General features: G+C 48.3%; 1 protein-coding gene across 1 annotated transcript; it reads right to left on the minus strand.

Moving 5' to 3' along the window:
- Window positions 1-11,739: 11,739 nt before the first annotated feature.
- LOC138259615 (putative nuclease HARBI1) lies at window positions 11,740-14,435 on the minus strand. Its single transcript, XM_069207455.1, has 2 exons — window positions 13,811-14,435; window positions 11,740-12,125 (listed from the first exon to the last, which is right to left on the minus strand). The coding sequence occupies exons 1-2, from the start codon at window positions 14,433-14,435 to the stop codon at window positions 11,740-11,742; spliced, it is 1,011 nt and encodes a 336-aa protein (XP_069063556.1).
- Between the last annotated feature and the right edge of the window lie 1,037 nt (window positions 14,436-15,472).

A 15,472-nucleotide genomic window follows, 5' to 3' on the forward strand; every position in this document is an offset into this window, starting at 1 on the left:
ACAGAAGAGGCATATTTTAGAGTGTGCCAATATCCATACCCCAAATAAGGTGGAGTTTAATGTGCAAAACGTTTCAAGAATGATTGTGACAGACCTTAGCGATGACAATTGATGTTGCTTTATTACTTCAAAGATTTTGCATCCATACACAATCTGAGTGCCACGAACTGCGCTGAAAACCATCTTGAGTAGCTGATGTTATACCACTGCCAATCAGACAGCTACTTGGTCATAGGGGATACATATAGTCATACATGTCAATCAATACTGAATGTATCCCCTAAGGAATTTCTCTAACTTGGACAGTGCAGACATGGGAACACCCAGACAGTCAATCATCATGGACATTTAGGCCCTCATTATGAACACGGCGGTGTTTACCGCTGTGTTCAGGCTGGCGGTCATTTAACTGACCGCCGGCCCCCCTGGGACCAACTGGCCGCATAAGGACATTCTTTGTTTCTGCCCGCCGGACCAGCAGAATGCCTGGCCAGGACATTGCCGGTGGCTCCACATGGAGCAGCCTTCAATGCCTCTGTGCAGCAGGTGCAGCTGCACCCATCGCGCAGATCACTTCCCGTAAATCGGGCAGTGACCTGCATGATGGGGCACTGCACAGGGGCCCCTGCACTGCCCATGCCAAGTGCATGGGCAGTGCAGGGGGGCCGCAGAGCACCCCTTCTGCCAGCCTTTCCCTGGTGGTGGAACCCACCAGGGAAAGGCTGGTGGCTGTAGGGATCATTATCCTAGGGGCAGCAGTGCTGCCCTGTCGGATGATGATTCCTTCCCCCGTCAGGCTGCCTGTCAGAGGCAGACTGGCGGTGGAGGCGGCCCTCCATGTGTACATTATATCGCGGTTCAGCCCACCATGCCGGTGGCAGTCTTTTTACCAGCCGCCGGCATGGCGGGCTGAACCGCCGGGGATAATAATGACCACCTTAATTATCTAAAACTAACAGGATTTATTGGTACTTAAAAACCCAACCTATTAAAAACCTAAACTATTCACTAACCTACACTAAGCTAACCTATACTAACTTATCTTAACTTAACCCAACAGCTATCTATCCTAATCTAAACTTATCTCATACACATAACACCACTCAATAAACATTGTCCCCCCACCCCTTTATGAGACAATAGACGTGTAGGACAACATGAACTAAAGCTACACATATACTAACTAATCCTATGTCCTAAACAAATATTTTGTTTTTATTTATTTTTATGATTATTTTTTTAACATATACCCAATAAATACCCCCACCGAACCCCCAAATAAAAAAAGCCTAAATCACACACACCCAAACTACACTAACTATATCCTACAACTAACCTACTCTATGCTACCTTACGTATGTCTACCCCTTTAAACCCACTAAAACTATACACAATGCAGACTGGGGAAGGGAAGGTCCTGGGAAGTGGTTAGTGGCCAACCTACAGCTTCTTCAGCTTCCTCTTTATGAACTTAAGAAGTTTGTAGTTCACAGCATTGTCTGCCTCAAGTTTGGACAACCTAGCCTTGACCTCGGTCAGGTATCGTTGCATTTCCACCTCGAGGGTGGAGCCAGTGGCAGATGGTGATGGCTGTTGTGGTGCTGCTGGCCTCAGATGTGCAGTGGATGTTGAGGGTGTGGGACCTGATGGAGCACCAGGGACTCCGGGTGCAGAGGACACTCCTTTTTTGAGGTGGTTGCAGACTGTTAAGCTAGTCTTCCATGGCCCCAATGACTTCCCATTGCATCCTAGACATCTTCTATTAACCAGCCAGGACCTTGCAGATATGTCTGAACCGTTCAACACGTTTCACAAATTGGTGTTTCTGGGCTGGGTTCACTGTGGCAGCTAAAACATGAGGAGAACATGTCATCAGTAACTGCGTTGGGTAGAGAAAGAACATGCATGCATTGTAAACAGCATTTTCTGATGACACATTGTCAACAAGTAAGCCAACAACAAGGGCAAGACCCAAGTCTAAACAAATCTGCCTAGCAAGCATCTACGGTATTTTGTACATGACACAGGGATAATGGCTCTCCAAAGTTGCACAGTAGGACCAAGAGGGTCTAGGGCCTCCTTGCACTACATTCGCGCCATAATCAATATGATGCTAATAAGGCACAACAAGGCCAAATGGTCAGCAGATTATCAATAAAGTGTTGCAATCCTTCCATTGTGTCACTTTGTCACCCCGTGCACCACAGTAGGCCTGTGCCATGCATGATGTATGCAGGGGTGGCGTTCCCCCGGTAGGGTGACTGCCAAAATGACGCACTGCAGTCTAAGAGATTTAGCTGCATCATTTTGTTTTGGTACTTTGAATGCTAGCTCAGAGCTGGCATTAAAAGGGGGCACAGCATTGGTCACAATGGGACCCTATGTACAGTCTGGGGTTAGCATAAGATTATTTTACTCTAACCATGAACAGTACATAATTTTCTCAAAACTTTAACCACAATTGGCACATACCTTGCGCCATGGTGCGCCGATATCATATACAGCATACACATGGTGGCAGATAGGGGGGAGCGTAGGACTGCAAGAAAAGTGGTGCAGCACTGGGTGTAGCACCTGTTTTCTTGTATCTGACCCCATCTTTGCACAAACTTGATACACCTCCTCACTACCAGGAAACACTCACCATGCACATTTCATACGCATGTGATGTGTTCATGCTTGCTCACAACTATCATGATGGCTAAAACCTGTTGTTTCACTTGGACACATCTTATTTGCTACAATCCATGGACTTGTCCCACATTCCTCTGGAGAAGACCGCAAAGCTCTATGGCCCTCATTACAACCCTGGCAGACCGTGTTAAAGCGGCGTTAATACCACCAACAGGCAGGCGGTAACAAAAATTGGATCACGACCACGGTGGAAACCGCCAACACAGACAGCCACTTTAACACACCGACCGCCATGGCGGTAGCAACAAACACCTCTGCGGTCACCGTCAACAGACAGGCGGAAGACAATGTCCCGCCCACACTATTACAACTCGCCAATCCGCCAGCTTTTCCGGGGCAGTACCAATGCCATAAAAAGCACAGCAGAAACAGTCGTTGGAAGGGAAACCACTCACCTTCTGACAATCAACGAAGAACCAGGACGCCATGGAGCCCGAGCTGCAGGTCCTCCCCATGCTAGTCTACCTCCTCATACAGAAGGAATATCACAGGATGCGGCGGCGATGACCACGGTGAGTGCTACATCTAGCACACAAGGGAAGAGGGGAGGAAAAAGAGAGTGACACACACACGCAACATGCAACACCCCCACCCACAACACCATACACACATACACATGCCTCAACATTACATGTACACCCCGTTACCCCCTGGAAGAATGCAAGGACAAAAGGAATTTAGCTAAATCAGTAATTTTTTTGAAATAGGCAGATATACTTAACAAATAGAAAAAACGTATATACAAATATTTACAATATGTACAGAAGGTTGTACACTGTCCTTTGCAAATGTCTGTGGCCCAGTGGGCCAAAAATCATGGGCCAAGCCCACACTTGACTCCTGCCTCCTGGCACGGGAAATACGCTGAGGAGCTGCTGGAAGGGGGTGCTGGTAGGGGGTGGTGGCTGTACCTGTTGTGGGGTGGGCACAGAGGTGTCCGCCACCACCAGGAAGCTTCCATCGGAGGAGAAGTCGCTATCTGTGGTCTCCCCTCCTGTCCCAGTCATAGTGCTCCCCTCACCCTCTGTCCCACCAGTGCCTTCACCCTCAGTGGATTCAGCCTTCAGGCCCATGTGGGATGCAGCTGCCTCCGTCGCCGGTAACTCTGCTCCTGCGCCAGATGATGCTAATGCACCCAAGGACAGGGTGACAAACCAAAAAGGGGGGAGAGACAGAGAATACACTTGGTCAATGCCAGCAACACCACCACCGTTGGCGTACACTACACACAGGCAGCTGCCCTATGCACTAGGCCATGCACTACCAGTTACACAGCTACTCACCAGCCCATGGGGTACAATACCTAACACCTATCATCTGCACACCAGAAACCCACAGGACTCTGCCCAGTAGTAGATGGCCACTTACACTATTGGGGTAGGAGTGCTCCAGAGCCTGCCCAACAAGGGACCTACCCTGCCATGTTTGCCCTGGCCTAGGGACACCCACAGCCCACATCCCCCACCCAGGTAACACCTTAACGTGTGCAAAGCCATGATTCAGAATCTGTACTCACTCCCTTGTGGCTACTGTGATGCCCTCAAGCGCCCATCCAACTCCGGATAGGCCACCGCCAGGATGCGGAACATTAGGGGGGTCATGGTGCGACGGTCATGGTGCACCCCTTCCACCTTGGGAGGCCAGCCCCAGCTAAGCCTCCGCGGTCTTCTTTGACCAGCGGCGCAGGTCCTCCCATCTCTTGCGGCAGTGGGTTCTCAGCCTCTGAAAGACCCCCCAGGGTCCGCACCTCCTTGGGAATGGCATGCCTAATACCCTTTTTCTGGTGGGCGCAGACCTGGAGGGAAAAGACAGCAGAAAAGGAAATCACTTACCCGTCCGGACCTTCATACTCATTGCCCACCAGTTCCCACCCATGCCCTGACGCAAATACACAGACCACCTTACATGCTGCACTCTGGCCAGGACACCTCAGCACCCCCCAACATGTGGCTTACATCCACAGCACCCCATACATTCATTGCCCACGCATTATGCTCACAGTGTACTCACCTGTTTGTCTGGAGGACCGTAGAGTAATGTATACCAGGGTAGGAACCCATACACCAGTTTCTTCAACTCCTCCGCAGAGAGGGCAGGGGCCCTTTCCCCAGACACATGAGCCATTGTCCCTTCCAGACACAGATCACAGCAGCACTTGCAGTGTAGGTCCTCTCCTGTTGAAGGTCAGGTAGCAAGTGAGTGACTAGTTAGAAAATGGCAGTCACGTCCGTGGCGGTGCGTACTGTCCCCGCCGGCGTACATAGCCATTGGCTCCTTGAACCCATAGGCCCCAATAATAACCAATGCGAAGTTGTGCAGTGTTCATCGAATGCCTACCGTGACGGCGCACAAAGCCAGCGCAATTACCTCATTTCCACTTGTCCCTCCTCACAGGTCAGGCAGTTGCCATTTCAGGGGGGCACAGGGAATGGCACCTAACTGCGTCACAGCAGACATTGGCACATCAACTGACTCTCTAGTTCACATACTGCTTCTGTTAAATAAATAATTCAACATTAGTGCAAAAGATGTGGAAATATGACCCTCTGCTCACCGTGCTCTTCCATAGGCTTCAACCGCTGAGGCAGCATGTGAGATGGCGCAGCCTCCGGTGTACAGACCCCTGGTGGACCTGGCGACAAGGGAGGACAGACACATTATCATCACATACAGACTTGATCGGGCCACAATCCAAGAACTGTGTGCCCAATTGGAGCCAGACCTGATGTCAGCTATCCGCCAGCCCACAGGAATCCCCCCTCTAGTGCAGGTCCTGTCAGTGCTCCATTTCCTGGCAAGTGGTTCCTTCCAAACAACAGTGGTCATGGCATCAGGGATGTCACAGCCAATGTTCTCCAACATGTTGACCAGAGTGTTGTCTGCCCTGCTGAAACACATTTGCAACTACATCATGTTCCCCCAGTTAGATGATTTAGCCACAGTGAAGGTGGACTTTTATGCCCTGGGACATATCCCCAACATCATTGGTGCTATTGATGGTACACATGTAGCATTTGCCCTCCCCCCCCCCAGAGAAATTAACAGGTTTCCAGGAATAGAAAAAGCTATCGCTCAATGAATGTGCAGATGGTGTGTTTGGCGGATCAGTACATCTCCCATGTGAATGCCAAATATCCCGGCTCTGTGCATGACGCCTTTATCTTGAGAAATAGCAGCATCCCCTATGTGGGCCAACTCCAGAGGCACCGGGTGTGGCTAATAGGTGAGCCAAAGGTCCCCACACAGTAAATGTTGATGTCTGGGTATGGGATTGCCCCTAAGGGTTATTGTGTGTCTAACCATTGCCACCCTATATTTACAGGTGACTCTGGTTACCCCAACCTCTCATGGCTACTGACCCCAGTGAGGAATGCCAGGACAAGGGCAGAAGAATGTTACAATGAGGCACATGGGCAATAAAGGAGGATTATAGAAATAACTTTTGGCCTCCTGAAGGCCAGGTTCCGGTGCCTCCATCTAACAGGTGGCTCCCTGTACTATTCATCCAAGAAGGTGTGCCAGATAAGCGTTGCATGCTGCATGTTGCACAACCTGGCCTTGAGATGCCAGGTGCCTTTTCTGCAGGAAGCTGTGCCTGGAAATGGTCTTGTGGCAGCGGAGGAGCCTGTGGACAGTGAGGAAGAGGCTGCAGAGGAAGAAGATGTTGACAACAGAACAAATATAATACAGCAGTACTTCCAGTGACACACAGGTAAGACACTAACTGCACTTAACATTTCAGTAATCTGTTGGACATTGTACAAGGCAGCCTCTTACCCTATGTCTATGGCCACTGACTGTTCCCTTTGGATTCTCTATTTTCAGATCTCTGTGCTCCATTCTGGCCCCTCCTATATGTACTGCTGCCCACCAAAGGTCATCCTGTAGTATATTTCACTGTACATATGCGTTGCAATGCTTTGATAATGTTGTACTAATACATTTGTGAATCATTAGACTGACTCCAGATTGGCATTTGTTTCAAGGGTGTTTATTTAGGTGCTAATACGTATAGGTGTATATGCAAGGGGCTGGGGTGATGGTGGAGGAAAGTCCAGGGTAGAGTCCAGTCTCTTGGTAGCACAGGTGCATTGTCCAAGGGGGCATAGGAAGGGGAGCAATGGCAGTTCAAGGTGGACAGGGTAACAGAGTGGGACCTGTGGCGTGGCCTCCTGTCCACTAGCGCCAGTGGAGGTGGAGGTGGAAGGCTGTTCCTCGGTTTGGCTAGGGTCAGGCGCCCTTTGTTGTGCCACTGCCTCCCTCATGGTATTGCCCATGTCAGCCAGTACCCCTCCAATGGTGACCAGGATGGTGTATATTTTTGTTAGGTCATCGATGATTCCCAGGTACGGTCCCTCCTGCAGCCACTGGGTCTCCTGCAACTTGGCCAGTATCTGGCCCATGGTCTCCTGGGAATGGTGGTGTGCTCCCAGGATGTTTGAGAGTGCCTCGTTGAGAGTGGGTTCCCTGGGCCTGTCCTCCCCCTGTCGCACAGCAGTCCTCCCAGCTTCCCTGTTGTCCTGTGCCTCTGCCCCCTGAACCGTGTGCCCACTGCCACTGACCACAGGTCCCTGATCATCCTGTGTTTTATAGGGTTGCCTGGGGTCCCTGTAGTGGTGGACACACTGCTGATTGACGTGTCCTGGGGACAGTGGCATGGGCCCGCTGGGTGGGTGCTGTGCTGGTGTTTCCTGAGGGGGGAGGCTCTGTGGTGGGTTGGGACTGGGGAATCGACTGTCCAGAGGCCCATGATGGGCCAGGTTGGCCATCCTGAACCAGGCATGTAGAGCTGCTGTCGTCACTGTGGGCCTCTTCAGGGGGGGACTGGATGTAGCTGACACCTCCTCTCCAGTGACGTTGAGTAAGGGTCCTGTGGGGATGCAAATGCATTGTTAATGTATCTGCGTGGGCCATATTGTGCATGGGTGTGTTTCCCTCTATGATTGTGATTTCCATGTCAGCTTGGCCTTGTGTGAGTGGTGATTTTGTGGCCTGGGTGAGTCTCTCTACGCGCATGCTGGGGTAATGGGTGTCCATGCAGGTCTGTGATGGGGGTCCATGCATTGGTGTGGCATGCAGGGCTTGGTATTGGGATGAGTGGGTTGTGATAGTGGGGTATATGTGAGGTGTTGGAGTGATGGGGGTGAGGGTAGGGGTAGGAGTTATTGATGGCATGCAGATAGGGTGGGGGGATGACTTTGGGGGAATATGACTTACCCGAGTCCAGTCCTCCTGCTACTCCTGCAGGGCCCTCAGGAAGCATGATCGCCAAGACTTGCTCCTCCCATGTTGTTTGTTGTGGGGGAGGAGTGAGGGTCCGCCCCAGTCCCCTCTACACAATCTGGTGTCTTGCAACCACGGAACGCACCTTCCCCTGTAGGTCGTTCCACCTCTTCCTGATGTCATCCCTGGTTCTTGGGTGCTCTCCCACGGCGTTGACCCTGTCCACTATTCTCCTCCATAGCTCCATCTTCCTTGCAATGGACGTCTGCTGCACCTGTGATCTGCATAGCTGTGGCTCTACCCGGATGATTTCCTCCACCATTACCCTTAGCTCCTCCTCAGAAAACCTGGAGTTTCTTTGGGGTGCCATGGATGTGGTGCGAGTGATATGTGTGAGGATGTGTGGGGTGATGTGTTGTGGTGTATGCTGTGATGTGCGTGAATAGTGTATGGGTGATGGTGTTCTGTGCCGCTGATTGAGTGGGTGATCCTTGCTTGTCTCTCTCTGTTTGCAATCTTTTTTTTTTCATGGAAGGGGTTGTGGGTAATATGGGTGTGTATTTTATAGTGGTGTGAGTGTGTGGGTGTGGTGTGTGTATGTGTGTCAGGTGTGTGTAGTTTGAATTGTCCAATGTGGTGTGGTTTTGTAAGTGTGTGTGTATTTTGAGCGCAGCGGTATGTACCGCCAATGGTTTACCGCAATTGAAAGACCGCCCGATGATTCGTGGGTCGTGTGACCGTGAGAGTATTCCTGTTGGCGTAACGGTGTGGGTTTTGCTATCACCAGTTTATCACTGACCTTTGGTCTGGCAGACTTGTGTGGGTATCTGTTGGCCCTTAACCTGTGCCGTGGTGCGCTGTATCTTAGATACAGCACACACATGGTGGCGATAGGGGGGGTGCTAAGGGGCACAAGAAGGGTGGCGCTGCACCTTTCTCATAACATGCTGCAGTTATCCTTATGCCCTACCTACTGTCATGCACATGCAAAGGAGGATGTTGCCATGTTACAGGTTTACTTACCAACAGGTCAGCCAACCCGAACCACCAAGTGATCCAGGAGATCCTCTTCCCTGGCAATGAGGGCTGCCCACCGGTGCTTGATCTGGTGGTCCATGCCCTCAACCTTGAAGATCCTGCGTAGCTGGAACAGTACCTTCCCTCAGCTCAGCTTCCTGGCCTCTGTAGGGAAGCCCATGATGACCATGTTGGGGAGGTAGTGGCACACTAACCATATGAACCCCCACCACCCAGTTCATCAGGACTCATACGCTGTGCCCTTCCCTTTCTAGACATCCTGCTGTTTCCTTCCATAGCAATCAATAAACCCCCAAAATATATATTATAAGCTCACCTAACCCCAAATAACCCCAACAAACGTATCTACCCCCAAACAGACACCCAACAATACAAACACAATAACAGTATAATTACAGACTAAAAACTTACAAAATTGACAATATGTGACAAAACACAGAAAGGACACAGCACAAAATACTCCAAATCCAACACACCTCACACCAGCACAAGCACCACACAAACTCTCACAAGCACAGACTAAAAGACTGTAATGTTTAATTTCCAGATTTCCAGATTTCCACATTGACATACAATCTGTATACCAGGGCTGCTGTAACGCAGTGATGGCACCTTAGTCATTATTGCTCCTGTGGCACCTTGTATGCCCACACAGGCCCATTGTTGCATGAATCGATACAGGTTGACTGTGTTCCCCTCAGGTCAGTGCACAAGCAGCGGGCCCCCGACTGTGTCAAGAGTCAATGTAGTCTCTACTTGGGAGTTTGGGGGCATTGGGTGGGGATCTACCTTCCTCATGATCGCTCTTCGGCATCAAATTGAACAGTCATCTGCAGACATATACCTCCACAAAAGTGATCACAGGTTCTAGTATAGTTTGTTTTCTTTGGGGTTCTTGATGTCAGGCTTCACATGAATTAGCATACAGAGGTGGAATTTTCCATATGATGCTTGGTTAGGGCATCTATATTTTGTGTAACTTGCTTATGTTTTCAGACTGAGGGGATAGATTCTGTAATTTGTCACTAGCTTCTGTCACACTAGTATGTGCTGGCCAAACACATAGTTGTTGTTGCCAACATGAATGGGATATGTACTGACCTGGACATTCTCTGTGCATATGTGTCTAGTGTTACATTGTAACATTGTTGTGATGTACAGTGAGTATTGGTCTATGTGTGTTTCTTCACCCACATTAATAGCATATCTGGTGTGGGTCTACTCCTATATTGCTGGCATTCTTACTACTACTTACCCTTAGTACCCATTTTTGACAGCAACATTGTCCCTTTAGAAATGCACAGGGTGCTAAGTCAGACGTGTGTACTTTGTGGATAGACACATCTACTTCTACAGGCTAAGTGATAGTATCCCTCCCATTTCCAGGCTTTGCTCGATCACATAGTTGCAACCCACACATCACAGTACACCAGCCACAGCACTTGTGTAGTGTCAGAGTGACCTCCACATCCTGGATCTCCAAGTATCTAAGGGAGTCTCTCAGCTGTTCTTCCACATCATTTAGTGTACATAGGCATGCACTCACATCTGCATTCCACAACCTATGCAACTTTCGCCATGAGTGTATTTTGTTAGTGTGTTGACTCATCTCAGCTATGATGGAGGAAATGCCACATGCAAACTTTCTGTCTCCTTCTTCACACATACAAATGTGTGGAGGGTCTGTGACATGTTTGGACATTGCTAGACTTACATGCAGCTTCAAAACAGGATTGGCTGTGGAAGACCTAGACACGTATTGTGGGCCCTGTATGTCACTCTCTCTTGGTCAGACTTGTGAGTGTCATTAAGAGGTATGTTTACAGATGTCACAGGTGAGTGTCATACAGACTTTGCTTGGTAACCTTGCAGACACAATCCAGCCATTGTAGGTAATTGCTGCCCTTTGGTACCTGGGCTATGCACCGGTACAGCAGACTGCACATCTATTTCCAGATTTGCTGAAGGCATATGTATGTCAATGTAAATTGTAAGTGCTACAGACTTTGCTACATTCCACCCACACATTCATGTGGTAGTGCATGCTCCCACTTTGTTAATCAATCATGGCTATGGGGCATACGTGAGAAAAGTGGAGCTGTACCCATTGCTGTCCCACTTGTCTTGCAGCCCTCAGTGCGCTCAACTGCCATCATGTGTGTGCCGTATTTCAGAAAAAACACACCATGCTGTAGGGTTGGGGCCAATAGCGCTCAAGGTATTTCAAGCTATTGATATACTGGCTAGGCTTAGGGCCAAACTTTTGGCCCTAACCCTGACCACTACATAGTGGCCCATTGATGCCAATGGTGTGCCACCTTTTCACACCTGCTCAGTGCAGGCGTTACAAGTTCCCACAAGAGATATGATGCAGTTTAGTCTATTACTTTAAACTATCCCATTTTGGCACCCCACCTATCGTGTGTATGTCCCCTTGCATACATTTTGCCCAGCACAGGCATGATGCGGCGCAAGGAGTAGAAAGTGGTGCGATGCATGCATTGCGCCATTTTGTATTTCTAGTGTGTGGATATAAGCATTGGAGGGCCACACGAGAATTAGAAATGTGATGCTGATATTGTGCATAGATTTGCTTGACCCTCATAAATCTCAACCTATGTTCCAACATTTTTCACAACTGTTGTGGTGTTCTCATGTTGTCTGAGATATGGGCAATTTACAAAGGGAATGTGATGGTGATAATGAGTACGCCACAGACACTCTGGTTTAAAGTGGTTTAAATTTAATGGTGATATTTAGATGGTGAATCTTGTTGTACAGTGTCTACATGAAGACGTTCAGTACAATTTGTTGTCTCCTGCATAATCTGGCAGCAGTGTTTTGTTGTTCCCCCTCCTCCTGTAGTGCATCATTGTCGTCATCCTCCACGCTGGTGACATCTACCAGTTCATCCCAGGGGACACTGGTGCCTATACAAATGTCATGTAATATGGCACACACAAGGATGATCTTGCAGACAAGGAGTGGTAAATATAACAGGCTTCCTCCTGTCACAGCCAGGCACCTGAACCTTGATTTTAGGAGTCCAAATGTCCTCTCCACCACATTCATTGTCTTTCTGTGGCCTTCGTTGTACGCCTGCTCTGCCTCCGTAGTTGGGTTGCCACAAGGGGTCATGACCCATGGCTCAATGCTGTAACCTTGGTCCGCTGCAAGAGAATGTGAAAACATGTGTCAGTCATGCATATTTGTTATTTACTATGTGTCAAGGCACATATTAGTTTTAAGTTAAGTGGTGATTCAGACTTCCATCTGGTATTTTGTGTGTTTCTGTTTGGATGAATGGTTGCATTGATGTGTGGTGGTGCATGTTCTTACCATGGATTGTGCCTCAGGGACCTGGAGATTATCAATTAAATTCTGGGCTGATAGTCCCACCGTGCCAAATATGTGTGGTGTTGTCCATATTTGAGGCTGTGTCCAAATGTTAGTGGGACCCACCACCTCCTTGCACCACAATAATATAATTCAGATTGACGCTATGGTAGCCCTACAAGGACAAACTCTGCACGCCATGTCTCCATGTGGCACTACGCATGCAGTGGTACACTTGCATCATTTTTAGCAGATACTTTTCACACCTGCACAGAGCAGGCGTTAGAAGGGAGCACACCATTGATTTAATGGGCCCCTATGAACAGGGAAGGTTTTGGTCAGAAATGTTGTAACTACTGCTACAGAGTCCTTCAATGGCATCCATTATCTTGACACTGTATTGTATACAGCTCCCACTTGGCGGATGTAGGGGGCCACAAGTACAGTGCTGCTTTTATAGATGCTGGATCACTTTCCTGGCCCTTAGTCCATTCACTTTAGACCTGCAGAAGAGTGATGTCCTGGGAATTTTACCTATTTTGTGTGTTGCGTGTCATGAAACAGGTGCTGGGCCCTGTGTGTTGCACGTGGATCCTACCCCTTTGCTCTTAGAATACCTCCCTTGCACAAGGTTGTTGTTGCCAATAGCTGGCTGGCATACGTATGTGCATGAGGTTCATATGCACAGTGTGGCACAGTTATATGGTATGTTTTGTAATGTATGCAGGAGTTTTCAGACACCTGTGTGACAGAATAGGGCATGATGTGGTTTTCTGCAGTGCCCTGCAACATGGGAACATATCTGCTTAGTTCCTTGTCTCCTCATTCACATGCATTTCTGGCCTCCAATACATTACCAGTAGTCCAGCTGCCACAGTCCACTGTTGTTATCCTTGTGTCATGGTAGGGAGATGTGGGATTACTGTGTATGATTTTTGGTGTGCTTTGAGGTGTCCATTCCTACACATGATCTTGCATAGCTGGTGATGTGGTATTTCTATGTGTGCTGCACTATACACCAGACAAGGGAAAGGTGAACACAATGGATATGTCTGGTATGTTTTGTTGATATGTAGATGATGATGGCAACACTCGGATAGCATTTGATATTAGTGCTGCCTGAGGTTTCTACACCATGATAAATGTGGTATATGTGAATTGTTTTATGTTGGCATTGCCAATGCAATTCACACACAGCTATTCCTTGGTAATTGTTATGTGTGAGGGATATGTATTTTATTGTCAACCTGTGGACACTAGTAGAAGTTTGTGCCCAACTTTTGTATGTAAGGAGACATAGCTCCACCAGTCATTTACATAGTGTGTCCGTCAGGTGGTGCCAGGAATTTGTACATGTGGGTGCATGTGTGTGCAATGTGCATTGAATGCGGTGTAGTGTGGCATGTGACATATCTGTTGTTGTTTGAAAATCTGTGTATCCCTGTTTAGTGTGGTGTATGTTTTGTTTGTCCCACAAGTGTGGTGTGTTGTCTGTGTAATGATTAGTATAGTGGCTTACCTATGAGTAGCCCATTGCCATATTGACCATCCTGGAACTGCAAGTTGATGGTAGAGTGCCGGAATATGTAGGCATCATGGACGCTGCCTAGATATTTAGCTAGGATGTTAGTGAAAATCCCACAGTGGTCCACAATGGCCTGCAGATTGATGGAGTGGGTATGTTTGTGGTTCCTGTAGAGGTGTTTGGTAGCAAGAGGAAGCACAATGTGGACAACGGTGCAGTCCATTGCACCCAGCACATGCGGGAACCCAGCTATTTGGTAGAAACCTTGCTTGGTCTCCTGCTGCAGTTGCTGGGTGTTGGGGAACCGGATGTCATGGGGTGTGAGGTGGATGATGGCATCCAGGACCTTCAGAAGGAAAGCAGAGAAGGTTGGCTGGGAGATCCCACCCACTTGTGCTGCAGTAGTCTGGAAAGATCCGGTTGTCAGCATATGGAGGCTAGCCAGGAGTTTGGTCATGGGTGGAATTGTTGTTTGACTTTCCACTCTTGCAGTGATGTCTGGCGCTATCTTTTGCAGCAGGCATACAATAGATTCTCGCTTCAGATGGTAGAGTCTGATCACCTCTTCTTCCCTTAAGGCACGGATGGTTGTGCGCTGGCAAAATATCCTCTCCCACATTCTGTGCTGCCTTTGTGGCTGCTGTGGTGGTGATTGGGGTTGCTGCAGTGGTGCTGGTAGCACTTGTCATTGCTGTCATCTTCGGCATGTGCCAAGCTGGAGCAGTAACAGGTTCATGTTGTCCAGTTGCTTGCCAAAGGTCCTTCTGTTTGTTTCCCTTATGGAGTAGTGTGTGGGCCTCATTTCAAGGCCTGGTCTGACCAGGTGTTCAAATTTTGACGCTAATCGAACTTAGCATCATTTCTTTGATTGGGTCCTTTGTGTGCGTATTTTTGCATCAGGTTGTAAATATGGCACTAGTGGGCTAGCGTAATTTTTTGGGAGGGAATGCCTACCTTGCATATCATTGTTGTTAAACGATGCAAGGTTGGCACTCCCAAAAACTGACGCAAAGTCTAGAATATTATCGCTAGGATGTCTAGCAACAAAATATATATATATGGCACTAGGTTAGCGCTGCTTTTGCATCACAAATAATGGCGCAAAGGCGACTCTAACTTTTCCGAAAAATGGGCCTAAGTTTCTGTCCCCTTTATATATCACTAAATGTATGATGTGTATGTTCTGGGTAAGCGAACCCCAATCTGATTCTCCCTCTCTAATTAGTGACAAAACACTAGTAACTTTCAACACTTTTTTCTTAAATGGATTTCATCACATTTAATTCTCAATGTCATCAATGTTAGTGACTCAAATAGCAGTTTGCATCCATACCAATTCAAGACACCCATGCACCCATCAACAACTGAATATAGTGATTGCCCACAACATATGAACTGGATTTGGTGTAGGATCAGGCTTGCATAGAAGCCAGCATCTGCTGTTTTCTGGAGTTAATGAATATTACAGAATATGCATTGATGATGGACGCAATGGTATGTTTGTGGCCAACAACAACACTTGCAGTACATGCTCGATAGGAGCCCAGCTCTGTCATGTCAGGGCCTTTGGTTTCTCATTCACAGAGCAGCTCATAATTAATAAACTATGTTTGCAGGGCAATGGGTGCTCTGTCTGTGGTCCCAGCTAGTGAGAAT

The sequence above is a fragment of the Pleurodeles waltl genome, chromosome 9 (assembly GCF_031143425.1).
Source record: "Pleurodeles waltl isolate 20211129_DDA chromosome 9, aPleWal1.hap1.20221129, whole genome shotgun sequence".
Lineage (NCBI taxonomy): Eukaryota > Metazoa > Chordata > Amphibia > Caudata > Salamandridae > Pleurodeles > Pleurodeles waltl.

Bases quoted from the DNA above. Each gene is read 5' to 3' on its own strand.
- LOC138259615 (XM_069207455.1), bottom strand. From the start codon at position 14,435: ATGTGGGAGAGGATATTTTGCCAGCGCACAACCATCCGTGCCTTAAGG. The intron at 12,126-13,810 runs GTAAGCCACTAT...ATTCTCTTGCAG, and splicing joins TGGCAATGGGCTACTCATAG to CGGACCAAGGTTACAGCATT.